The sequence below is a fragment of the Glandiceps talaboti genome, chromosome 10, assembly GCF_964340395.1.
Source record: "Glandiceps talaboti chromosome 10, keGlaTala1.1, whole genome shotgun sequence".
NCBI lineage: Eukaryota > Metazoa > Hemichordata > Enteropneusta > Spengelidae > Glandiceps > Glandiceps talaboti.
This window is the reverse complement of record NC_135558.1, coordinates 7,887,637-7,915,000: the sequence shown is the minus strand read 5'-3', so window position 1 is coordinate 7,915,000 and position 27,364 is coordinate 7,887,637. Positions and strand designations below refer to the sequence as shown.

General features: G+C 34.4%; 2 protein-coding genes across 2 annotated transcripts in view; both read right to left on the bottom strand.

Moving 5' to 3' along the window:
• Window positions 1-3,152, bottom strand: part of LOC144441413 (transmembrane protein 268-like) — a 5,420-nt gene extending 2,268 nt beyond the window's left edge. Inside the window, exons 1-3 of the mRNA XM_078130984.1 lie at window positions 2,927-3,152; window positions 2,136-2,246; window positions 1,621-1,713 (exon numbers count right to left, since the gene is read on the bottom strand). Coding sequence (XP_077987110.1) covers window positions 1,621-1,713; window positions 2,136-2,246; window positions 2,927-3,094 — 372 coding nt within the window. The 5' untranslated portion in view covers window positions 3,095-3,152. The remainder of the gene's footprint in view (window positions 1-1,620; window positions 1,714-2,135; window positions 2,247-2,926) is intronic.
• Window positions 3,153-3,803: 651 nt separating this feature from the next.
• On the bottom strand, window positions 3,804-24,478 carry LOC144441343 (uncharacterized). Its single transcript, XM_078130897.1, has 6 exons — window positions 24,317-24,478; window positions 7,074-7,688; window positions 6,603-6,653; window positions 5,447-5,488; window positions 4,039-4,148; window positions 3,804-3,833 (listed from the first exon to the last, which is right to left on the bottom strand). Exons 1-6 carry the CDS (start codon window positions 24,360-24,362, stop codon window positions 3,804-3,806), a joined length of 894 nt encoding a protein of 297 aa, XP_077987023.1. The 5' UTR covers window positions 24,363-24,478.
• Window positions 24,479-27,364: the final 2,886 nt, after the last annotated feature.

Genomic DNA, 27,364 nt, shown 5'->3' with positions numbered 1-27,364 from the left:
GTGAGGCTTTTGACCTCATCTTTGGTGAAAGTGAGGCTTTTGACCTCATCTTTGGTGAAAGTGAGGCTTTTGACCTCATCTTTGTTTAAAGTGAGGCAGTTGACCTAATCTTTGGTAAAAGTGAGATTGCAAAAGAGTTATTCACTCATGTACTGTGACTTCTTTATTTGAGCCAGTTAACTTTCAGTTTCATTAACTGTGATCAAAAACTAATTATGTAAATGAGTTGTATAATTGCAATGAACTAGTTACTGGATACTGTAAGGCTTGCAACCCTACTACTCTGCAGGGGTCCAAGCGTCGCTTTCAAATGTAACAAATCTGTTGAGTATTCTCCCTGGAACTGTTTGGCATGACAAAAATCAAAGAAGTTGGTATTTTAACCATAAGATCTATATGAAAATCACATGAGATAAGCCTAAACGTCAATAACATATGGATGTATTTCTATAGTCATTCTAATGTTTATTAGAGTTAGTGTACAGTATTTATAGTTTCTTCCTATTTGATTAACATTTTACTAAATTAATTTGCCTACCTTTATCATATAGTAACGTGCAGCCCGTGAAATCTAAATTGATTAAAGGTCTCTATATATTAGATATTTATCGCATCGAGTCAAGAATTCAGTTATTTATTGTTTGTTAGTTATCAATGGGCAACAGTGTTATCAGTCATATCATATCAAATCAAATCAACTCAGAGAAATGTTAATGTGTTAATTCACTTTTTTCCCAACAATGCAATACATCGTATTTCAGTTACTGAATATGTGACAGATAATCACCTCAAGAGGGCGCACCAGATTTGGCAAAGTGAGAGCTAAAACTTTTTTGTCATGGCCACTGGTTGCATGGCATTGCATGAAGCGGTGAATGAAATATGTGTGAAAGAAATTGAATGTTACAACAGAGAGCTACAATAGTTGTTAGACATGTTTTGATAACTGGTAGTTGTTGATGAAATAGTACTATGGGAACAACATAGAGAATGAGTGCTAACTTAGTGTCTGCTGTCTTTATACTACTCTACTATCTGGCCCTCACTTCCTGCCAACAAATGGCTTGTGAACAGCACTCCTAGTGGCCAAACCATGAAATCTTTTGTCTTTCCTATAACTGGAATATGGCATATTAATCCACAGAAATCAGGGTACTGTTAGTGTCAGTATATAATGAACAGACATTCCATTCTGATGGATTTATCATAGTTTATCATAGGGCTAGTATCAGCTTTTTTTGTGCTGTTTTATGGAATGTGAAATAAACATGCAGAGACAATGGGAAATCTGACCTAGTTCCATGAATGTTACATGTAAATCAAAACACAAATACACTCTAAAACAAAACAAAACAAAACAAACCAAGTTTTAGTGGTATTAGTTCCTTTACGGAATCTTGTTTTAATTTTTCTGGGAAATACTAAATTTTCATCCTTAATTTATTTTCATTACTTGTGCTGAGGGGCTCATTTTCCACTAAAACATAACTTTACTAATAGTTACAATGCAGCAGAATTCATATCCAATCAAAATTACCAATTACTCTTGTCAGTGAATGTAAAGCATTTCTGATCAGGGACATCAACAGCGCCCTCGTGAGGTATTACATAGTTACCTACCTGGACAATACTGTTTGGTGCAACTTGTTGTCTCATTAGAAAATTCTGTATTTGTCCTATACATTGATCAGTATTGTAGTAAATAAAATGAAGCTGGTATACTGGTTAAGGAAAGTGGTTTGATGATGATTCTTGGAACAGCTATTTAGACAGAAAGTCAAAGTCCGTCAGACAGACACAGACAGACAGACATTTTCCATACACCTAAACTAGCTTCAAACTTAAACAATTATATGTACCAGACGGTTCACAGTCATACTGTTTCCACACAGATATCAAGCCACCATACACAGTACCAATTGATGCTATGTGGCCCAAATGGTCAAGATCATAAAATTAATTGAAATATACATGTCCACTACATTATCCAACATCTGTGCCAGGTTTGATTGAAATTGAGTTGTGGTGTCAGAGATATGGTCATGCACTGACAGATGGAGCTCCTTCCATCAGCACTAATAAAGTGAAAGCTCATTTTTTTAAAAATAAATGATATCATAGCATTAAAAGGATACAACAGCATGACTACATAGACATACACATTCATCTGTTAATCCTAGTAATATGTTGTGTTTCATGATAGTTGCGTTGATCTTGGCGAGTCGAAAGTCAAGGTTCCTGTTGAGCTGCAGGCAGAAATGAAATGGGGTTAGATTATCAGCAATAGGCAATGCAGAATATAAAGTGATACTAGACTGTCCATACATTATGCTAAATCATAGAGAGTGGAGGGAAACCCTTCGTTGTCTACAGTTAAATAAAGACAATGACTTGTTGGAGTTAAAAGCATTTGTTGAGGTACAGTTCTTACACTTAGGCAGATCAACAAATCAAAGGACTTCTTATGTGTCAGATTCCAAAAAAATAATCGATTCTTTCAACCGCACAGAAAGAGTCAATCTAAATTCAATGCATTGCTTAAATAGATGTCTTCACTTCACTCCTTAAAAATTCCTGTTTTGACAACACAATGTAACATATCAATGACATCTGAGTGACTTTGCTGAAAGCTTTAATATTTTACTCGCAAACAGAATAAACATTAGAACCTTATGTGGCTTTCATCAACAACAGTTGGAAAAGAGAAGAATTGCTTAGTAATGGAAATTCTACTCACATGGTAAAAAAAACAACCTCACAATGCTGACGAGATGTCAGCGAAACTTTGTGATTTGCTTCCATGATTTTTTTTTGACTCTGTGAGTACAAATTTTCATTACTAAGTATGAACCCAGAGTCCATGAACATTTACTCTTGAGAATTGAGGTTTCTTTTAAGAAAATTGGGTGAAATATCAATATCTTACCTTAATTTTCTCATAGTAAGCTATGACCAGAAGCAGGAATACAATAATGGTGGATAAAACAACAGACAGTAGTAGTGCCCAGCCCCAATGTATACTACCTTCATTTCCAAATGCACTTGTTTTACCCACTAAACCAAGTACTAACAGAATACATAGTAATGAACACATTCCTGCACAGAATGGACGTGAATAACAGAATGTATACCACTGAAGTTTTGGTTCACTCATAAGGTGATGGATTCCAGATGCATAATCTTTCTGTGGAATCTATGGATTGAGAACAAGGTTGGGAAAGGCTAAGTTCAGATAAGGATTAAACTTTAGGCATGGAAAACTGTGTCTGATAGCTATAGCAAAAGTTGGTTTAGAACAAAAGAACGATCCTATGTAATCCCCTATGGTGCCACTGATCAGATAACAATAATGTGCAAACTTGGGATTGAAACCCTGGCCTTTAAGGCCCAGTTAAGATTAGGATTAACATTTAGGTGTGAAAACGGTTGTCTAGCAGAGCTTTAGAGAATGCTGCTCTTTAATAAATAAATGATCCTATCCAATTCTTATGGCTTCACTGATATAAAGATAACACTAATTTGAGAACCTGGGATTGAAACCTTGGCCTTTAAAAACCTGGTTCAGATTAGGTGAAAAACAGTTGTCTAGTATAGCTATAGAAAAAGATGGGTCTATGTAATCCTTATGTCTCCACTGATAAGATAACACTAATGGGAGAACCTGGGATTGAAACCTTGGCCTTTAAAGACCTGGTTCAGATTAGGTGAAAAACAGTTGTCTAATATAGCTATAGAAAAAGATGGGTCTATTATCCTTATGTCTTCACTGATAATGTGAGAACCTGGGATTGAGTTCCTGGACTTTAAAGTTGCACAAGCTGAGTTTTTTCCTCCTGTGAGGTTTACAGAAAAAAAATCTGAAATTAGAGATTTTATTGAAATTATCATCAATTACCTGCAACTATTCTCTTTAACTTTTCTATTTTGTAACATAAGAACAGATGGTTTTATATCCAAGTATGGTTAGCTTCAAAGTTGATGATTGGCCAATGAACAGGGGTGTATTTATTATTAGCCAATGAATACAAGTCTACTTACAGCCACACCTTTCCTAAGGAGTTCATCAGGGCAGTAGAATGAATCAAATTGAACTGAACACAGGTGGTTTTCTGATATTAGTTTTGTTAGCTCCATACCATTGTAAAGACCTGAAATACAGGATACATAATATCATTTAGGTCATTAAGTATAAAATTTGTCTTCAAGTGTACTGATGGGAATATTGTCTGTTAGTAATTATGGCTGTTATATCAATCTGCAAGCTGAGGTTGTCCAGCGAAAGCATCTAAATTTGATGTATGACATTATCAGTAAAAATCAACGATCAATAAATAAACGACAGGATTCATACATATACACTTAAATTTGAAAGACTCTCAATTGACTTTCCCAAGGACATGCCAGAAGTGGTTTGAAATTCAATTCCCTTAAGAAGTGTATGACCCCTGACCACACTACTATTACTAGTAAATATTCACTACACACTAGCATCCAAACTAAACCTATTAAATCTCTGGAACCTAAAGAGCCCAAGGAACTGGAACTACTTTTTCATAACCTTTTTTTCTTGAATTGTTTATGTTCTTTAACTTGTAATTGCTGATGTATGTACGACTGTCTAGTGATCAAACCTAGCATCTTACAAATTACAACTGTTTATTTGTACTGTTTACACATGGACATCAATCCAGTGTACACAATATCATTAATAACTAGTAGACATGTAATTCAGCTAATCAAAAGGATTGAACTGTATCTCGTAAATGTCTGATGAATTTTTGGCAAGTAGAATCATCAAGTCAGCAAAAAGTTACAAAGACACGCTGTGTCACTCCACAGCGCCCTCACAGCCTTGTGTGAGGGCACCCTGTAACAGCGTACCTTACAGACTACGAAAAGTTATAGCTGCCGAGACTTAACAATTACAATTGTTATAAATAGAGTAAAATATCAATTATCTGAAACTCTTAGAGGACATGAACTTTGTTTGGATATGCAGACAATTCGGATGATCAGTTTTGTGGGTGGGTTTGAGAACATGGATGCATGGTGATTATGTGGTTTTGCTAGGGTTGAGGAAATTGGTAACGGAAAGGGCGACATAGGTTATAACCCATTCAGTTGCCCATGCATACACTGAAACATGATTTTTTTTGGAGACATGATTTTTTTTGAGACCGCAGTAAACTGACTGCGATCTCAGGTAAATTTGACCTACTCACCACCCTTAGTGAAAACACTGTGAACAATATAGAAATTATATTGAGGAACATGAGGCACATCCGAATGACTGAACAAATTGTAGATCGACATTCAGATAATAACGTTAAACTGTATTACGACTAAAAAAGGTGTATTTTATTTATCTACCTTCTATTCCCGTTTTCTACAAAGTCTACCATTGAATCAAATCTCTCTAGATTCTATGATAGTGTCTAAATCTTACCTTCAGACGATCTCTTTGAAATTGTACTCAGAGCATCAGCAACTTTATTTTATGAAAGTGGAAAGAAGGAAAAGACCATGGCAACCAGTTAATTATGAAGTGTTATTGGTGAATAGAGAAATGAACAAGGGTTAAAAATTTGCAAAAGATGTGAATTTGTTTGAGTTATAGATTTTAAATATCCAACACCTTTATTGGAATGAATATTTCACCAAAATGAATAAGGAACTTTAAAATGCGAGGTTCATTTATTATTTGTAAATGATGTTTGAATGCAAAGATTACAGAATTTGATATCCTTGGTTTTTAAATCTAGATACAGCTAGTCAGCTGAATGCAGGAAGAATTCTTAGCTTTTAAGCAGGTATGGAAGTGTCAGGGAAATGACCTGATTGGATCTGGTACACCTGGCTAGCTACTTATCACTAATAATATACATTTGTTCAGCTACCAATCACATTGTCTATATCAGGTCTGCTACTAAATAGGACTGGTATACACCTGGCTAGCTACTTGTCACTAACAATATACACTTTTTCAGCTACCAATCAGACTGCCTACATCAGGTCTGCTAGTCTATCAGTTACTTCCAGTATACACCTATAATTAAGTGTAACTGTCCAGCTACCAAGTGATAATAGGTACACCTGGTAAGCTTTTGAGTGTGTACATCTGGTCAGCTACCATTCACATGCTGAATATGACAGAACCCCACGATGTGCCAAAGTGCAAGTTTGGCATACTCCGGGTATTTGCATGAGTGCTTGCAGTGTTCTCTGTGGTCGTACTTTCGCAAACGTAGCAACTGAAAGTGCAGCAGAAAACACCGCAAGCATGAGTGCAAATACCCCTGAGCACCCAAACTGGCATTAGCACAGCATGGGGTTCTGTTATTATTACATATGTTTATACAAAACAACAAATTTCTATAAAAATGACACTATGTGATCACATGCTTTTGTGTGGAACGAACGAATGATCGCATCCTCATTTGCATGCACATATGCAATAATGTTTACAGTATTGCACTGCAGTGCAAATACCACTCGTATGCATGCACACCGGTGCAAGTACTTTTTGGTACATATCTAATAATGTATTTTACACGAAACAAAACACCCACTTTCCAATAGTTCAATGCAATAACCACTCTTACCATGTACAGAACCACTGCCAAGACTATTCACTATGTCACCAATATAAGCTTCTGTAACAGGAAAATAGGAACAAAATTACTACGACTGATATAGAATTCAAACACTTTTATGGAGAATTCATTTCATATGACTAAGCTTGCACAACCTTATACAGGAAATAAATATCACTGACATCTTTGTTTTTAAATTAACTGACAATTGGCTTTACGTTTATTTCCCCAACTGAGAAATGGTCCTGTGGGGTTTTATTAATGTGAATATTTATATAGTGTATTATTACCTTTCACCAACAGGAGTAAGTAGAAGTATGACAACAATTTCAGTATTCAGCCTGTCTGTCATACCCTTGGATTTCAAACACAAATATTATGAAGAATTTGACCTTTACTTTACATGTACATAATAATTGTCTTTAGGAATCTGATTATAAATACCAAATGTTCAATTGTGCTAAAACATGCAATATTTACCTTGTCTCAGGGCTGCGATAAACCGTTGCCAAAAATTCCTAGACATTGCATTTAGCGGTGTAAAATGTTGAAGACAACTTGGTAGAGTACATTCAGCCACTGTTACTACTACTACTTTAGTACTATCTCCAGTCACTTTTTTAAGAACATCAGCATTGTCCTTCACACACCAACTACTGGTTAAGAATTCCGGTGACACCACCACAACAACTTTTTTGCAGCAATGTACACAACTCAGGATAAAATCAGCCTTGCAACTTTCTGGATCAAAGTTGTGTTCATTATTACAACACTTGAATCCATATGCCGGCGACTGCAGTTTCCGTACAACGTTTGCAACCCATTCGCTATCAGACTGAGTAAAACAAAAGAATGCATGACTAGTCTCTTTTCCAACTAGAGAGGGCGCCATACTAATGTCTGATGTCGTTGGTGATGGTATTGGCGAGATTGATCTGCCATTACCACCAACATCACCCTCTTCCTCCGATGATTCCAATTCATGGCGTTCTTGTGTTTCAACAAAAAAATGTTGTGAAGGTTCATTGTCATCATGTTCCCAATCCACTAACTCAGGATCTTCGACTTCCCTGTAGTCTTCTTCTATAAGTATATCTGTGTATGCAAAAAAAACCAAAAAATCAAAGTTTCTGTAGAAACATGTCAATGAATGATTAGCCCTATTATGTGGAGTTGATGAGGGCCCCCACAGTACAAGGATATTCAAGTACAATTAAGTGGTAGATATCGGTACAGACAAAACAACCCTATTAGCAATGCTCCCATGGACTGTGAGAGAGTCTAAGTTTCTGCAAAAGTTTGGTTATCTGCCAAAACTTTTATTTTTGTTGGGCACCCATGTTTCAGAGGGGCATATCTGGGCAAAACTTGGATGGATTTTCCATACCTTGTACCTTACATGAATGTTTTGTTGGGAACCCTTGTTACAGGTGGGAGGTGCTAGTAACTAAACTTGCATAGGTTTCAACACTTTTGACCAGGAACTCTGGTCAATTAAGCTTAGGAACTCAGGTAGATTTTACCTACACATTATACAATCCAAAACAAAAACACAAAAATATTGTGCATTCTATTTATATCATACCCCTATTATTATCAAATATGAGCTTTCTTTTAGGACTACTGACCTTGAAAGTCTTCTTCAAGGTCAAATACCCAAATTTGGGTTATCCTCATAGCTTTCCGTATCAAACATTTCAAGTGATATTTTAATTATGCCTTGGTTTTTACTATTTGAAGCATATGCATGTCACTTAATTTTGCGACCTTGACCTGAATAGCAAAATGGGGGCCATGTTTGTGATAAACAAGCACATTTTGCCTGTTACATTGTATCTCCAACGTTTGATACATATGGACACCATTCAAGTGTCTACCTTCACATTATGAATAAGCTTTCCAGCGAGAAATTGACCTTTGACCTGCCTTAACTATAGTTTCCCCATACAAACGCCAAACGGTAGTCAAAATCCCAACAATTTACATGACTTGATTCTCGGCTACTTAATCTTTAATATAGTTGGTTGAAATTTTCTGCCATTTTTCAGAAGTAGGAGATAAACATATGACTAAATAGATCAATAACTATTTAATCATGTCTGACATTTAACTGAGATGATATCAACAGAAACATTCCACTGTCAAATATTTTACTTTTTATCTTGGAAGTTATCAAAGAAAGTCAACATTGCAAGAAAAGATTGCACAGCTTGAACAAACAACTGAAATCACAGAGCTCAATCACAAATAAAAGATGTAATGCCTCGCCTGGAATTCACGATTAAAAATTCATATATATTACAAGTTCAAGTTGATAATATGAATAGATAATTGCCATAATGTAAATATTTTTTTTCATTTTTATCAAAAAATCTTCGATATTTCCAATGATTTGAGTTTTCATTCTTGTCAGATGTGGCAATAGTAGGTCAACATCCTATAGTTCTACTAAGGTCATTTGAAGGCCATCTTCCAGACTCTCTGCAGACAACGTTTTCCACATATACATGTATTGTGATTTTTTTGAGACCAAAAATTCTACATTCTATCAAAAAAACATGAGAAAGCTAAAAGCATCCCCTTCACCATTTCAATCCCTTGTTAGTGATTTTTGAGGTTGGTATGGAAAGCTGTAGTCTAGTCATTATACGGAATCGTTACCATTTACATGTACACCCTGGTGGTATAGACCACATTGGCATCCAAACATGAGAGCTGCGGAAAGGATCGAGACACACCCCTACCAAGTACAAACCTTAGAGTCAACAAAAGGTCACCTTATTAAAAGTCAACAATACTGTTTGGACATTACATCATTGTTTTTATCAAATAAGAAATTCTGTTGTATTTGCAATAATACAGGATGCTATCAGTCAATAAATTATATGTACACTTCAAAAAATTCAAAATTTTACAAAGTTGTCGCACCCAGCTATACCAACAGTATGCCCCTACCAGTACCTGGTGAAAGGTTAACTGAAGGTCATCTTCAAGACACTGCACTGGAAAGTACTTGACACACTGTCTTAAAAGATTGTTTGATTCTGAACAATCCAGTTGCAATATTTTGCTCAAATTGTTTCCTGTCATTTGAATGTACATGTCTGCATTTGTATGGTTATTCAACTTTGTTCTCATGAAATTTTCAATACCAGTAAACTCAACACTGATTTCGTCATAGTTTCCTCTTGCCAAAGTCTTTAAAAGTGTTACATAAAAAAAGAATCTATCAAGTCTGACTTCTCATTTCTAGATAGTCTTACCAGAAAACTAGAAACCAAGTATTTATAGGGGCTGGAAAAATCGTATTTACCCTCTCCCTAGCTTAGAGAATTGATGTTGGATTTCAATTCCAACAAAGGAAGGGTGGGGGGACCGGGTTAGTCTGGATGCCAACGTGGTATCTGAGTGGAAGTTGGTATTAAAATTGTAACAATACCATATAGGCACTAGACTGGGAGAGAAGGTGTAATGGAGGTTTTCTAGATTTGTTTGTGGGTTCCCCTCCCCCTCCCCTCTTGTAAATACTTATCAAAACATGCCCCTCGATTTACAACCTTCAAAATCATGATAGCCACTTATCTTTCACAGAGGTCGTGTCTTTTTCTACAGTAGACGAAATGACATGACTGGCTGGGGTTGATGGAGATGTTGTTGTAAATGCTACATGAATTGTCAAAGTTTATAACAACACTGCCTACAAACAAGTACTGAAAGGCATCAAACAAACCATAGGGCAGGTAATGTTTTGCAGAATTACTGTCTGTGTTGATTTAGGCAAATTGTCTAGAGAATTGGCCTTAGGAAATAACATCATTTATAGTCAGCAAATTTTTAACCCCATGGGTGCTAGGCTAATTATGCACAATTCAAGTCAACATAGTTCTCATTACAAATATCTTGACCAAAAGTGTGCAAATGTTCAGCAAAAGTGGTCAAAATTTCAAAGACATTGGTATGATTGCATGAAATTGTTTATTCCTTCAACAACAATCTACCCATCTGAGTGTTATACAGTGTGCTCTCTATGTCTATGTCAATTTGATGTGCCACTAGTTGCGAGACTACCTGTTTGGTTTCATCTGAGGATAAGAGATCTTAAGATTCAAACTACAAACTAGAACACCAAAGTAAAGTATTTTCTGTACGAACCACTATCATTTATAGCATCCATATCAAGTGTAAAAGTGTACTGTTTCATTTGCTAATTGACCACATTAGAAAGGCCACGTGCTGGGCTTGTAAAGAAACCAAATAAAACAATATACTTTTACACTTGATATGAAAGCTATAAACGAGTATACATGTAGTACATAGAAAAAGTGCTTTACTTCAATGTTACTTGTCATAGTCTGGATGCCAACGTGGTCTCTAACTAAACCACATAGGAACTACAAAGGCTAGCTCTCTACTCTAGACTAATGTGCCGCTGACACAGAAATTTCTTACATTGCACCAGAATGTTACTCATACGAAAACAGAGATTTATCGTTTAAGCGCACAATGCAGTGTTTCATGTTTGTTGCTCTAAGTAAAATTTTAAAACTTGATAGTGTTGTAAAGTATGCTGCATGGCACGGCATGACACATACGGCAAACACACCAATGTTTTACCAAAAAGATACATGTAGCCATCAGCTGCGAAGTGTACGTGTACTCTATCCACACTCTGGTTTCAAAGAGGCTTAGCACTGTCCTTGAACCAATGTACTTTTCACACCAATTCTCTCTTCCAGGTAATATTTCACATCATGTCAACCTTTTTAGATACCCTTCAGCTAATGTCACAGACTAATTTGTTACACAATAGTTTTTAGCAAGTGTTGGCTTGCTCTGCTACTTCAAAACATGACAAATACATTAACTGAAAGCAGCTGAATTAGGGAAGGATTATTATGATGGATGAATGTCTAGAAAATGTATGTTGCCAAGGTAACAGGCCAGGTATAACTGTTTTTTGCTAAGGTTGTGGAGTCACCAAGACAGAGGTGGAAATTTTGTACTCGGTTTTGAAAATAAGGATGGGGGGGTGGGGGGGCTAAACTACATTTGACCTTCTTATCACCATGAATAAAAACACTGCTTACAATTTCTATGTTGCTTCATGTTGTTTCTGCTAAGATTTAGGACCCCTGGTAACTAGGGAGGTACGGGTTTGTTACTACCTGCTTAGGTTTGGGATCCCTGGTAAGTGGGTAGGTGGGGTTTGGTGAAACTTTCATAGGTTTGTATATATTGTACCATAAATTTAATAGGGAGTCCTGATATCAATTAAGAAAAGCGGCCAATAGGTAAAATCTACTCTGCTAATCTCCCCAGATTCCATGGGGAGAGGGCCCTCCCTCTTACTGCCACAGTTACATATGTATACACCTAGGCTATAAACCTGCATAGACATATCACAAGAAATTCAAACAGCTCACTATATATAACTCAATCTACTTCAGTTTGCTATCTTTAGACTTTGTCAACAATTTATGGTGGTGTGAGGTACGCACATGTGACAAGTCTCTAAATATAGTATCAAATTAGTCATTTACTATCATAAGATTAGATTTACCAAGAATGTGAAATCAAAGATGTATTGTCCTACTTTTGGATTTCTGTATTCAGCAATATGTTATGGCCTAATTGTGTAATACTCAAGCTAATGCATTGATTTGGGGATTGAGATAGTCAGACCATGACAAATCTCTGGACTCGATTCAAGGGTGTTAGTCTGTCACATTGTAATCTGGATGCCAACTGTAAGTGAAGGTATAAATCGTAACGATACTGTATAGGAACTAGACTAGTCACATCGTGATTTGCGATTTGGCTTCACTGTCTCAAACCACTTGTAACGACAAACGATTAATTTAGCCACCCCTCGATGAGTTATTAGCATGCCTGTTTTTTTTAATATAATACATAATTTGTATATGTAAATTATTCCATTCTTGTACTCATCTCATGAGAGCACAATTATATATTGACTTCATTTGAATATATTCAATTAGGCTGACATACGTTATCACTCCCCATTGCGACCAATCAGTTTGAGTGCATCTTTTCCAACCAACCAATCAGTTTGAGTGTATGATTTTCAAACCCCATTAATCGGTTGCTGTTGCTAGCAATTACAAGTGGTTAATGAGACAGTGAAACAAACTCACACATTGTGATGTAAACAGGCTACAAGGAGTTTCCGAGTGAAGTACTTTAGGAATAATCTTTCACACTTTGTAGATGAACTTCAGACCTCTTACAATTTGTAATAATACCAACCCCTCCTCCCAAAGACAACTTCTTACTATTCTAAATTGCTAAGATTAGCATAACGGGTAACTTCCTCATCGTTACACTTGGTAACACAATCACTACAAGAATGTCGTCAAAATACTGGGACACAGTACACAACATTTCAATGGTTTGGCCAAATAAAAAAAGTTGTTTGGTTCCAGTTACCCGACCCCACCTAGTTTTTCACATCGACCCTAAACTTTTTTTTATTACAAATATTCGAGAAAAATAATAATAAAATTGCAAAAATCGTGAAGTCTTGCAAGAAGTAGTGGGTGCGGAAACTGACATCAACTTAAAAAGACAATAGACAACTATTCTTCCAATCTGTAATGGCTGTACATCTGATAGGAAGAAATAAACAACACAGAGACCATTTGGAAAACAATGGAAAAACTGAACTAGACACTCACACATGAAAAAAAATACATAATAAAATAAAATAAAAAATCTACCTATCCCACCTATTTTAAAATTAAATGTAATCAGAACCATACAATTTTTTTTTTTATGCCTAAGCCACCACGGTTCGACGAGACAAAACGCAAATTGACATTGGGACTGTTGGCTGCCCTATTTATACATCTTATGTCCAAACTGACCCATCATCGCAAACCACGAAATAATAGCTCTGGTTTGCGAGAATGAACTGACCCAATTTTTATAGAATCTGACAAAAAGTCTATTTTCAAGGCATCCTCTATGGCCAATGAGGAAATAAAATTCACAACATCACTAATGGTAGGATGGTGAGAGCATAAATATGTATTAGGGTGAAAATTATCGTTTTGTTTCAGTTAAAACATGATGCATTGTCATTACACTGTTTTTCACTGAACATGACAGCTTGAAGTTTCTGTACTTTCCAAGTGGCTTGGTGTACAAATGTAGATTAGTAGCTTTGTGATTTAGTAGTAAATCCAAGACAAGTCTTTGGACTATGTCTTATAGTTATACCACAAAATTATACATGAAACACAGGTACATTTCACCTACTTATAATCAGAAAGATTAACACTGATAAATTCACAATATGATATATGATATGATACGATATGATATGATATGATATGAGATATGATATATGATATGATATGATATATGATATGATATGATATATGATATGGTATGGTGATATGATGTATGATGTATAAATGATATATATGAAGGACATGATATGTGATATATATGGTATGACATGAGATATGTATCATTTATATGAAATATGATATGATAAATGATGAGATATATGATATGATAATTTAGGTGACATGATGAAATGATATATGGGATCATAAGATATGATATGATGTGGTAAGATATATCTATGATCCATATAACATATGATCTGATATGACACATAATATTTAGGTTAATATGATGACATATGAAATGATATGATACATTTAATATGATGCGACATGATACATTTGACATCAAAATTATTTCAAAGCATGTGAGTGACATACCATAAATACATCCTACTTAAACATATCAACATGTGTCCCGGTACACTGTCTGGCTTTCTCCCTATTTATAGTTCAAATAATTCCCATGGTCTAAAACCAACTGTAATAATTCCCATAGTCTAAAACCAACTGTAATATCTACATATCAAATTTCAAGTTATAAATGGTACCTTTTCCCTAGCCTCTATACATACGTCACCACATCACTCGCACTAATTACATACGACATTGCTTCTGAATTTCAGTTATCTGAAATGATTTTTTTTAAAGTCTTAGAAAAAAAAATGCATGAATATTATGACAAAGTGAGGTGGGAACAATTGTTCACAGACTCTGGGTTCAGACTATCAAATGAAAATTTCGACCCACTGCCAAAAATGTTTGGTCGGGAATTGATATTAGGACAGTTGTTCACAGACTCTGGGTTCAATTATTCACAGACTCTGGGTTCAGCGTTATCAAATATAAATTTCTACCAATACTCAAAAAATATTTAGTTGGGAATCCCAAGTCTTAAAAAAAAATGTCTGATTTTTGCTTACATTACAAAATTGAGTACATATTTCATATGTACAGAATTATGATATTTCAACATATTAATTCCCAACATGTGGATCCACAATCTGTTACAGTACAGCCACTTGGCAGAGAGCCAGAAAAATATCGAAAATTAATGTTGATATAATAAAATGAAAATATTTCATTGATATTTAACAGTATGATGATAAATCAAGATGTGGTCATATAATATGTATATAGTTATCACCTCGTTTAAATATGTAATGTCATCGTAATAATAATTTATTTATTTTTTCTTAATTATCAAAAATGAAAGTAGACAATGTTAACATGTTATATTTTCTAGCTTGTCTGGTATGGCTTTCTGTCTACTTCTGTTTTTTTGTCATTGGGCTATTTATTTGATATCTTTTCATTGTTTCTCTTTTTATACATGTGAACTTTCATACTGAGACCATGAAATCCAGAAAAATTACACCATCACAGTTTCCAAAATACTGTACGACACTATCCGAATACAAAACCTGATTACAAAGGTCGACAAACCCAGATGGATATTACTGCCAATCATAATTAAAACATTTATGGAAAAGACCAAACAATATCAGGAATGATTTTTTTTTCAACGGATCATTTTTTATTTCATTGATTCTTTAAGTTTGAAGTTAACTTCTGATATAGTTACGAGCGAATTAACGGCTCTTTACTAAAGCGCACGGTCACCAGACTTGGCAGACTGCCAATACTAAATAGAATGCTTTTATTCATACAATGCCATACCAGACTAGCAGACTACATGACAAATCCCATCAATAATAAGACCGGAAATATTGGAAATATTACGTGTAAATTTAAACGTAATACAAACCTAAAATTACAACAACAAAACAAGATATCAAAACCAAATAACCACATTACACTAAAAATCATGTCCATGGTACTGAAATTTGTGAAAAGCAACAAGTTATGTTTGAATATTTTGTCTAATTTTCAAATGGCAAGAAAACAGCAGTTCTGTAATTTGCATCGGATTATGAAATATTATGTCCAAACACAACAAGAATGAATTTCAGTCAATGCAAAATTTATAAATGAAATTAGAATTTTTGGAATATTTGAAGTTCTTCATTATTTTAGAACTAAATTATAAATTGTAAAACTAATGACTATCTATGTTTGTTGTACTTCTTCATTCAGAATTACATCATACACAGAATCAGGTTGCCTGTTCTTGGTTTTCTCCTAATTCTTGCATTGTCTGCACATTGGCAACCTATCTCAAAACATACATTTCCTGAGCTCCAATATTGCAATCAGAAAAGTTTGTGTAAAACAAATGGTTATACAGGTAACACACAATTACTGTTACAAGTTCAGGGGGGGGGGGGGGTTTGTTGTTCAAGCAGGAACCCTCTCTTATATGTCCTTGGTCACGACTCTCTCAGGAGGATTTCCAATAAGAGTTGTATTAAGTCAGGATGGTATAAGACCAGTGTGCCCTCTAAGGCAATTTGACGTGTCACTGACGCTCACAATTTCTAGTGACGCACCAACATTTGGTGTTCCCCTATCTCTTACTATGTGAGGACTCACAAGAAATGCCAGTTTTTATCATTTTGACTGACAACAACAAAATGTGACTATAGTTAGAGGGCACACTGTTTAAGACTTTTCATAACTTACGATTAATAAATAAGGCAACACAGAGAAAGTTTAGCGACCCTACCTAGGGCAGGATTTCATAGGCTTTTCAGTGTACTACGCATAGCTCTTGACATTGTAAACGTAGATATTTTTGCTAAAATTTTGTGATTTTACAGTCTTCAGCCAGTTCTTAAAGACTAATTTTTCCTAATTACCAGACTGGTACATTGTGTTCATGTACAGAAGGCATTTTTATCACTACATATTTTTTTGTTTTTTGTTTTTGTATTCCAGCAAAATAAGGCAAAATAAGCCTATAGACAAAATTTCCAGTCGATATTCTGGTTCAAACTAAGATACAGGACAACATGTATACATCAATTTTTTCAATGTTGTTGTACAGACAAATCAATATATGATTCTACAAATTTCTGCATTGGGACTACACACACTGATCCCATCACTGTCTGGTGAATGTCCCAGTCCACAGTCACACAGACCCAGCAACACGTGGCACTTCTGGGCTCCATGTGAATAACATCCCGAGCTATAAGTTTTGTTGTGGGAATAACTTCTACAGTAAATTTGTACTGCAAGGGCAAAGACATTATTTTTGTTTGGTGTCAATAACCCCTTCTCACATTCTAGTACTACTCATGCTACTAGTGTCATGTGATTCAAAAGCATGTAACTATAGTAACATGGTATACGGTTACACATACATTAGCAAGGCTACCCCTAAAAATTGTGTAGTTTCAATGACTTGCATTCCACAACTAGTATGAAGGACTTTTTTTTAAAAACTTAGTGTGGAATTTCATTGACTGTTGGGATTATTAGCTTACAATGGAAAAATACCCAAACTGTTCAGGAAGTAAGTCAGTAACAAGTATTGTATAATAAACCGAAAGACTTGACTTGACTTGGCTTATGATGATGACTGATATTTGCCAGACATTCAGCAAACAGCATTGTCAAATTATAGTCAAGTTTCTGGCTTATTATAACATCAAAGTAATCCTCCACGATTTTTGTAAATTGTCTTTTCCCACCATTGTTTTTTCTTACCAACACTTTTACAGTTAGACGTGTTAAATGCAAAAAAGTGGTTTGAATCAATTTATCATCTAAAAACTTAAGTTTATCATTTCAAATTCACATAATGATAACTGATACAAAGAAACAGGTGACTGTGTCATGTTATTAATTAAAGGCCCAAGATTCAATCCTTGGTTCTTGGCATTGGCATTTTTCCATTGTAATTTTAGTTTTCAATTTGTTGTTGTTGTTGTTGTTGTTGTTGTTGTTGTTGTTGTTGTTGTTGTTGTTGTTGTTGTTGTTGTTGAAAAATTGCTTCGATCCTACAACAAGATATAGTCACTGGTCACAATACTTCTGTGATAGTTTGATGAGGTGTGAAATAAGTTAATTGACACAATTATATGAAGTAGACAAACACAATATGCAGACTGTACTGGATAATTTAAACTTAGTCTTATAACACCTGGAATATGACCAAAGATACTCTGGAAAGAAAATTTACACAGAAATAGAAATAAATACTCACCATTTTTACCTTTTTTTAATGTAATAAAACAGTTTTAGGGTCAGTGGTTTAAACTACGGTTGGTCAGGTTAACGGAAACAATTTTAAATTTTTTTTTTATCTAAATTTTACTAGTAGTTATTACCATCAATCAACATAATATCTATTGTTATAACATATTGTTATCAAATTCTATTATATATGCTAATTTATTCATATATGTTACAAAACTGTTAAATGTATTATAATTATTCATTACCTCACAAAGTCGATATACAGTGGAATAAATTAGATTATGGTTTATAATCATATATAAATTCTGTTCTAGGTGACATAAGTACACTGTTTCCACTGCATTGTTCTCCCTAACTGACATAATGTGAAGGGAATTGAACTTTCATTTCTGAGAGTTCTTTCGATTAATATAATAATTTTCCAATTCTTGGTACCGGTAATAATAACATTTTACCTCATGTTAGAGGGTCAACATAGAACAAGAAGACAGAAGGTTGACTTATTCTTGGTACCTGTAATAGCATTTTACCTAAGGCTAGAGGGTCACAATAGAAAAGGAAGGTCGACTTGTTCTCACGTGCCTAGACAACTCACTATATGGTTGATAATGTATGTGTGGGATAAGTCGATTGTTTAGAAACAGGTTCTGGAAAGGAATGATGTCCACACACAACCAAGTACTATAAGAACAGCTACTCGTACTTTATTGACATCTAAACAAAACTCCTACAGATCACACAGAAATAAGGGATTATATAGGTTTTACTACATTTCATACATATTGGCGCGAATTTGGTATTGACCTTCATATGATTGGTCAATTATGAAGAGATAGGATTGGTAGCAAAGATTGTTTGAACTTGAGATTATCTAATTTGACATAACTTGATTGGTTATGGAGATTGTAGTCAGGATCCTAAATTTGACTCAAGCTCAGTGTATATTTCATTCCCGATAGTATGTGTAGGGCGTGGAGCGAAAGTCATGGCGCCAACCAAGAAATCATTTGATTGTTATTTCTACAGCCCAGGGAGTAAAATTCTATATCAGGTATTGGAGGTAACTGAAGTTACTCTAAAATCTAGTTACTGGTAACAGTTTTCAAACTCAAAAGACACATAATTACGAATTCATACACTCGTTGCTAAAAAATATCAACTATCCTGGTAGTTTCCACATATTTTCTTATAATTTTGCATGACTTTTGAGTCACCTGATGTCATTTTCAAGGAATAAGTTAAAATCAATCTCACCAAAATACCATCAGTAGATCTTTTCATAATTTAAACTTTGAATTATTTATCTGGCAAGTGAAATTTTCCACATTTTATATCTGATCATGTCATAAATTACATTTCGTAAAAATTTCCTAGAATGAAATAAATTTTTCCCAGAGTGTACAAAAGCTCCATTTTGTAATCATTATGGTTCTATCAGACACAGTTGCCTTCAAACAGAAACTGCAAAATGGTTGCTGTCTTTTCAGTAAATTCTGGGTAAACTTTAGTAAAATTCCAGGAGAAAATACTGAACTGGAACAAAATGTCTCACAGTCACAAACTAATGAATCTGTTAGACTGTAATCTGATAATGACGTTTGGCCAATTATTATTCAGACAGACAAAATAAAAATAGAACAGTATTAAAGTAAGAATGCACTATCACTTTAGGTATTCAACACAGATAAAGGTTATTCTAGGTACATTGTAGAGAAAGGTCTTAGACTGCCATTTTCAATGAACTTGTTCTGCAGATCAAACTGATTTTGATGGGGGGGGGGGGGGGGGGGGAACTCTGGTAGACTTTTAACTACCACAAACTCTTGTAGAATGGGTGGAGAACTTGGGTAAATTTTACCAACACATTGCCACTAACAAAATGACTGGTGAATGTGGAGATCAGCTAGATTTTACCTATTCACTGCCATCAACAAAACGACTAGTGCAGTGGTGGAGAGACTTGGTTGATAAAAAATGTGGAACTCAGGTAGATTTTAACTACTGGGTATGTTCTACCTCTGACATAAAAACTTGGAGGCACCCCTCATAAAAATAACTCATGAACTCAGGTAGATTTTTACCTACATAGCTATCCCTACCAGAAGTACTACGTGTAGAGACCAGGATAAAATCACAATTGAACTTCAATAGATTTTATCTACTTATTGTTGAAATTGCACAGATAATATTCACATTTATTTCAAGTACAACTTGACATTTAACGTAAGATCTGAAGTGATTTTATCCTTTTGACTGACAATAGAGAAGAGAAGTCCTTTAAATACTTAACAATGTACTTTAAAATTTATGACCCTACAGGTTGTTTCACTTCAAGGAATTTAGCAGTATCTCTATTAGCCAAGAAGCAATAAAAAATGCTAAATCTGCTAACTTGTAAACTTTGATTTGGGTAATATAGTATGTAGAAAACAGTAAGTTTTATCAGCTTTTGTCTTCACTGTTGGAAAAATTACAATTTAAAAAAAAAAAGACACACATTGCAGCAAGGAGTATCGCTTTGAGAACCGGGTTGAATCTGCATGCTTTGTGTTGATATCATGCCAGTTACAATGTAGGTCAGCAGCAAGCTAGCTAGATGGCTATCAGAACTCTACTTCTGGGTGTTTGTTGTTGTGTTTTTTATCAAGAGATAAGATATGGATTCACCTATCTAAAAAAGATTACCTACTTTTGAAAAGCTAAAACAAGTTCAACAAATTCAGCATTTATGCTGAGGGAGGCTGGGAAATCCCCAGAACAAAAGGGGAAAATATGGCAAAACTGGGGTAACAGTTTCTAATATGTTGTATCATGATTTTGGTGGCGAACACCAGGAGATAAAATGGCTCGAGAGCTGGGGTATATTTTACAGGCTCAAACAAAAACCCAGATATGAGATATCTGTATGTACATGTAAATGAATCACCTGATGCATTTTAAGTCTCAAATTATTAATAGATGTAAATTATATTTACAAACACAGAATCACACCACTTCTAGCATACCACCTGATCACTGTATACACACAATGAGTCATTGAAACCATCCCATAGTATGAATGAATTATGTTGGGACACTGATGGCACCACTTTCAGGCAATTGGGGTCAGGGGTCAAGGTTCAGAGGGCAATGACTCTTTGTGGATTAGTTTACACCTCTATAGCTCAGAGATTGACTTGACATACATATCATATATTCACAACTACTTCATTCAATTTACTTGATAAACAAGGCTGCTCATTTTATTGGCATTATCTCTTCCGTCTTTTGTATTTGTGTATTTCTATTTGACTGCAGTAGGCAGGCACTAGGCCATCCAAGTACATGAATGTATTTCACCTCTCTGTACTTGAGCTGGTAATTTTGCTATCAGCACTTATACCAAGAGATATCTATTGAGATGATTACACTAAGTACAACCACAAATACAGATAACACACTTTAGCATACAGAAGATAATAGATAAACAACACATTATCTGAACCAATTATCAATGTTATTTAATTGATTGCCAATGGTAACATACTTCACACATCATAAAGATCTATTTAGTAATTAGCATATTTAATTACATTCCAGTATTTCCTATAGTGATGATAACAATATTACTACCTCCCAAAGGTTTTGTTATCTGTCTGTCTGTCTGTCTGTCTGTCTGTCTGTCTGTCTGTATGTATGTGTGTGTATGTATGTATGTATGTATGTCTGTCTGCATGTCTGCATGTCTGTCTGTCTGTGGACACAATATCTCAAAAACTACTGCATCGGTTCTAATGAAACTTGCTATACATCAACAGAGGACCAAAGATCTATGGTTTTGCCCTTATGGGAAGCATTCAGATTACATCTGGTTACTGTTAGTGTGTGCTGTAATAAAATATCACTCATAAAAGTTTATGTCTTTTACTGTTTATTTCAGTAAGTGAAACAGATTAGGCCTATGCAACTGAATAACAGTACTTACAGCTAAAATGAAAATGAGATGTTTTACCAAAAAAATTATTCATGACAGGAAATATCTATCTAAATTATAATTGTTATAATATCTCTTTTTTTGATAATTTGATATGAAATTACAATCAATTATATTTTTATTATTACAATAATTTGCTTCATTTTTTGGTAATTTGATCAGAAATCATGATTACAAGACTAAAATCAAATTAAATCTGTTTAGTTATTTTGTCATCAATTTATTTTCTACTTTTGTCCTCATTTCCATGTCTATGCAACTGTTTGTTGTTCTTCAGTATTTTTTTTTTTCAAATTCCCTTTTACTTGGATGATTTGAGGTGAAATATGTGGCTAAAGTAATATTGATTTACAGGCCAGCTTGAGACAGTGAATAAATACGTTGTCAACTTCTTTGCTTATCATTTAGAACAAAGTAGGTACATTCTCATTGTAAAGTCCAGACATCAACATTTATATGTAACACTACCAACACCTTCTAAATTCTACGAGGTTTACACTGTCACTTGTAGGTTATGATTATACTATTATAAAACAGTCTCATTATCAATATATAGCTTTTAAAATTCAACTTGATAAATGCACTTGAAAGATACCATTATTGGTTTATTTACATATGACAGCACAAAATTCTGGCTTCAACTTTAAACACGATTGTTCAAAAATCATAGCCAACAATAAGCTGTGAATATCTCCTTAGAACTAGATTAAAACTAACTCTGAATGTATCAATTAATAAATTCATTTATGAATATCAAAAAATTGTAATTAGAATATTAATCAATGTTATTAATACATTTACCCCAGTGTAATTAATTTACCATCAAGAAAGTTATATTCAGTCTATTTACCGTTGAGTTCACTATATTTATAACATTTCAAAAAACAAAAAATAAATCAACTGAAATTTAAAAAAACAAAACTAAAAATAAATCATCTGAAAAGAAGGTGACTTTCATATAATCATTCAGACTCTATAATTTGATTCTATGGGCACATTCACTTCTGAGAAATCATTTTAAATTTACACAATGCAGTTACGATAAATATCAAAATTATTTTTTGTTTTATTCTAGCATTCACATATTGTAATGTAATGAACATGGTTCTCTAATTTTTACTATGATATACAATTGGGATAATAATTTTCTTGTCCATCTTTTGGATTTTAATTTTTTTTTCATTTTATACTAATTTTCCTAAGTACATTTGTACTGATTTTTTTTCTTTGTCTGGTGAGTCTGAATTCAAATTATAATAACAACATCGTAATGTTTACCTTACAAGGTCAAGCTCATCGTCTAAATAATGGTCAGTGACTTTGTAATTCATATATGCAAAATTTTGAATTATTCTCTCTTATCTATCTGTTCAAACTTTTTCTTTCAATAGAATCCCTGACCTTGAGAAAATTTTCCGATGCCATGTGGGATAAAGTATACCACGCACGTACCCTCTGAAGACTGCATGATCGGACAATGAATTGGGATGGTCTTTTTTTTTTTACAAATAGTACTCGTAATTCCGAACGGGAACATGTGCTGAAACTCGAAAATATCATCCCGATTTTCTACTACGTCAGGTCATGTCTGATGATTTCTCTGTAATTCTTGGCTTTCCGCCAACTCTGAGCGAACAGCGAAAAGAGAGGGCAGTGTCTGAATACCGTCTTATTCAACAAGTTGAGGCAGTACTCATTCAAGCTAGGGGTCATGAAGTACACGGACAATAGTAACATCGATTGGGAAGTATTGAACGGTGATAAAAATCCAAATTCACTGCTCTAACCGGCACCACTAAAACAATCATGTAAACGAGCCGAGCTTTAGTCCTTCACCGTTAACAAAATTAGGCGACACATTTACATTATAAATGTTATAGCAAGTACGTCGACGTGACAAGTAAAAGATATGTTAGGTATGCGTGTACAAAATTGGCCACATCAACGACGAGCGTCAATACAAAAATCCTCGTCTAAATAAAGCCATGTGGTATGCGCTTCAAACAACGCACGAATGGCGGCCGCGTCAAAATATCCCACGGAGAAGTTGTTAATTTTTCCCAGACACAACTTTCGTCTTCCAGTATAAATAAAATTTGAAGGAAAAACTTCAACCGAGAAAGTAAAACGTTTTTCAAGGGATGCTGACGCAATGAGGTGGGTCACAGGTACTTACATAGTTCCCGGTACCTTCGCAACACACCTACTACACTCATATGTACACACACCCGTAAGTTCGACACACACGCCGAGTTTTGTATACATTGAGAACTTACCGGCTGGAAGGGGTATGCCTGCACCGTAAACTTCATCGCACTCCATTCCTTGTAGTCGAAATAATCAATAACACTGTGATAACAAGAATTAACTTTAAACTTCTCGCTAAGTCTCAAAATCTTTACTCTCAACTGGAGTGACCGGCTTCAACGAGTGCAATGTGTACGTTTTGCTCGTGTGTATACAATGTGATCATGTGCTCGGGAGACATCGCAACAAATGACGTCACGGAGGCGGGAACATATTGCGCATGTGTAATTCAATTAGCTTAATTATTTCTATTCATATTATAATAATGTATTAACATTTTTGAAATATTTGCATATTACGGGCGGTGCATGAAACTGTTCACAAAGGAGAACGGTATTCATTCATCAAGTCAAACAAATATCTGTACAGTAGTCACGACATATGAACACATGGCGATGAACGATATCTGGATACACCGTATTAAGATACTATTTTACATTTGTAATATTATTTGATATAAATATATACATGGTCGAGCTATTAAAAGGTTCAGTGGGAATTTCTTAATCAAAAACGGACAGTCAACTTGAATGAAGCTAATTAAATACTGGGAATTATACATGCACGTGTTATCAAATTAACATAAACTTGGGTTTCTCACATACCATGCATATGCCACATGTTGTATCCGGTTTAGTTTAGCCACCCACGTACGTCCACACTGTCACAATACAGTTAGTTACACAGTATGTGGTTGGAGGGGGGGGGGTCAATGAAATATTGAAATAGTAATATGACAGGTCAATGTCCTTAATACACATTGCCATACATATAACGAAATATTGAGTTATGTAGAATTTAATAATTATTGCAACTTATCTTTCCTACCCCAACATCAACAAGTGTTATATGAGGAGTGTTTGAATTTAGTTTTAAAAAAAGTGTTATAGCTTAGCCAATTGCCAGACAGTACCTGTTGTAAAATATAGTATTAATACTATTTTGCATATTTCTAACTAAAATATTTTGAAGGGATTGAGCCCCTCTTCTCAGTGTTTCTTGAAATATTTGAGTTAGCAATGCATGATTTACATGAAAACATTATGTTAGTATAGACAAAATCTCAGGGAAAATGTCTATTTGTATTCACTCTTTGGGGTAGTGTTGTCATTTCCAAAGCTTGGGATCCTTATATTTAAACTACATGTTATACACTCCATGAACTATTACACTGTGGGATGCTATATGATTTTCCGGGAGGTTTGTTTGTTAGTTTACTTACTTGTTTGTCTCTTCATGGTGCTAATTTATCAGTAAATCTGGTCACATTTTCTATTGTTACTAACCAAGGAAGTCTTTGTCAGGGTTTACTAACATTTAAAGGGGCACAAGCTGAGTTTATCCGTATTTGGGAGTAATTTTTGCAGAATATTTAAAACATACTCACAGTATTCTACTTACTGAATCATACTTAAACATCGCTTACAATTGACTGAATTCAAACCCAGTATTTAGATATAACTCATAAACAATCCGATGACGTAATTTATCATACATACCAAAAAATGTTCAGGGAATTCCTACTATGCTCTCAACTGTTCTATTAAAGCAACACAACAACCATAATGTTATAAAAGACAGTGCATCGACATTGACATTATACTGGAATGTGGTTTTATTTAGGTATTTTCATTTGAGTAAAATGTTTATAAACTCAGCTTGTGCCCCTTTAAAGTTTTCAACTGTTTTAGAATTACTAGGTATGGAAAAAGCAAAGCTATAGAAAATGTGGGGTGTGAACAAAGGAATGTCATGTCCCTTGTTTAATCCTTGAGGCTCCAGTGTTACGGTAGTAGTAGACTCAGACCATGGGATTATAACTGTTTATCGATTTTTATGAAGTATTTTGATAGATTAAAAATGTTGCCACATATATTTTGACTTTCAAGGTCACGTGTTCAAGGTCATGTGTTAGTTGGGATAATATATACACACCACAAACTACAATGTCGGTGGGTTTTTTTGCTTTAATACTGAAATTTACATGTTCTGTCTGAAAACATGAGGAAATATTTACTATACATAATAGCAGCACACCAATATTCAGATTTGAGTTTAAAAAAGGAATATATTAAAGTTTAAACTGTCTCTATCTCGTGTCAATTTTAAAGTGGCCATATGGATGAGAATTTGGTATTTATTTTGGATTTTTATTTGATAAAATAAATTCACTATGTGTTTATACTTAAAAAAATAATGCGAAAGAGCATATACCAAGTCCATGTTCATAACTCAATTGCAATAAGATGGAATAAGTGTAAAAAGTTTGTTATTGTACGTACAATAACAAATATTTTATACATGGTTTAATGTTTTGTAGTTTACTGAGTGATGAACATAGACTAAGTATATGTTATTTCACATTATTTTTTCAAGTATAAACACATCGTGAATTTGTTTTATCAAATAAAAATCCAAAATAAAGACCAAATTCTCATCCATATGGCCACTTTAAAACTTTATTTCACAATGTGGTTAACTTCTAACATGGTTGCCAAATGTCAGTGTTTTAAAGGACTCCCACTGTTAAAAATAAATCTCTGCAAATTCAAAGAAAGATATACCACTAGTTAAACATGTCATTGTATACCTTCATGTGGTCTTTGGAGAAACAAATTTATGTAGAACGAAATTGAAGGTCCAAATACATCATTTTTAAGTCTTTCCTTTGTTTTGACAGAATACTTCTCCCCAGTAGCCAATTTGCTTGAAAATCAAAGTTACTGAATTCTCTTCAGACTTGTTCCTGGTAGACCACTTGTAATTTTGAAATAGTCAAGAAATTTTAGGGTTTAATTTTTTTACATGAAATTGGCAATCTTTTTATTTCCCCATACATAGCATTATAGCATAGTATTCGGCTGCCATTTTGGAATCTAAATAGCTAAATTTTGCTCTCATTTGACTTCCTATTTACAAAATTTACACATGAACTCTGATATTTTTGATAGTAACTAAGAAAGAGTTTGAGTTTTCAGCAAACTGCGATAGTTTCAAACTTTTGTTTCCAAGGCACA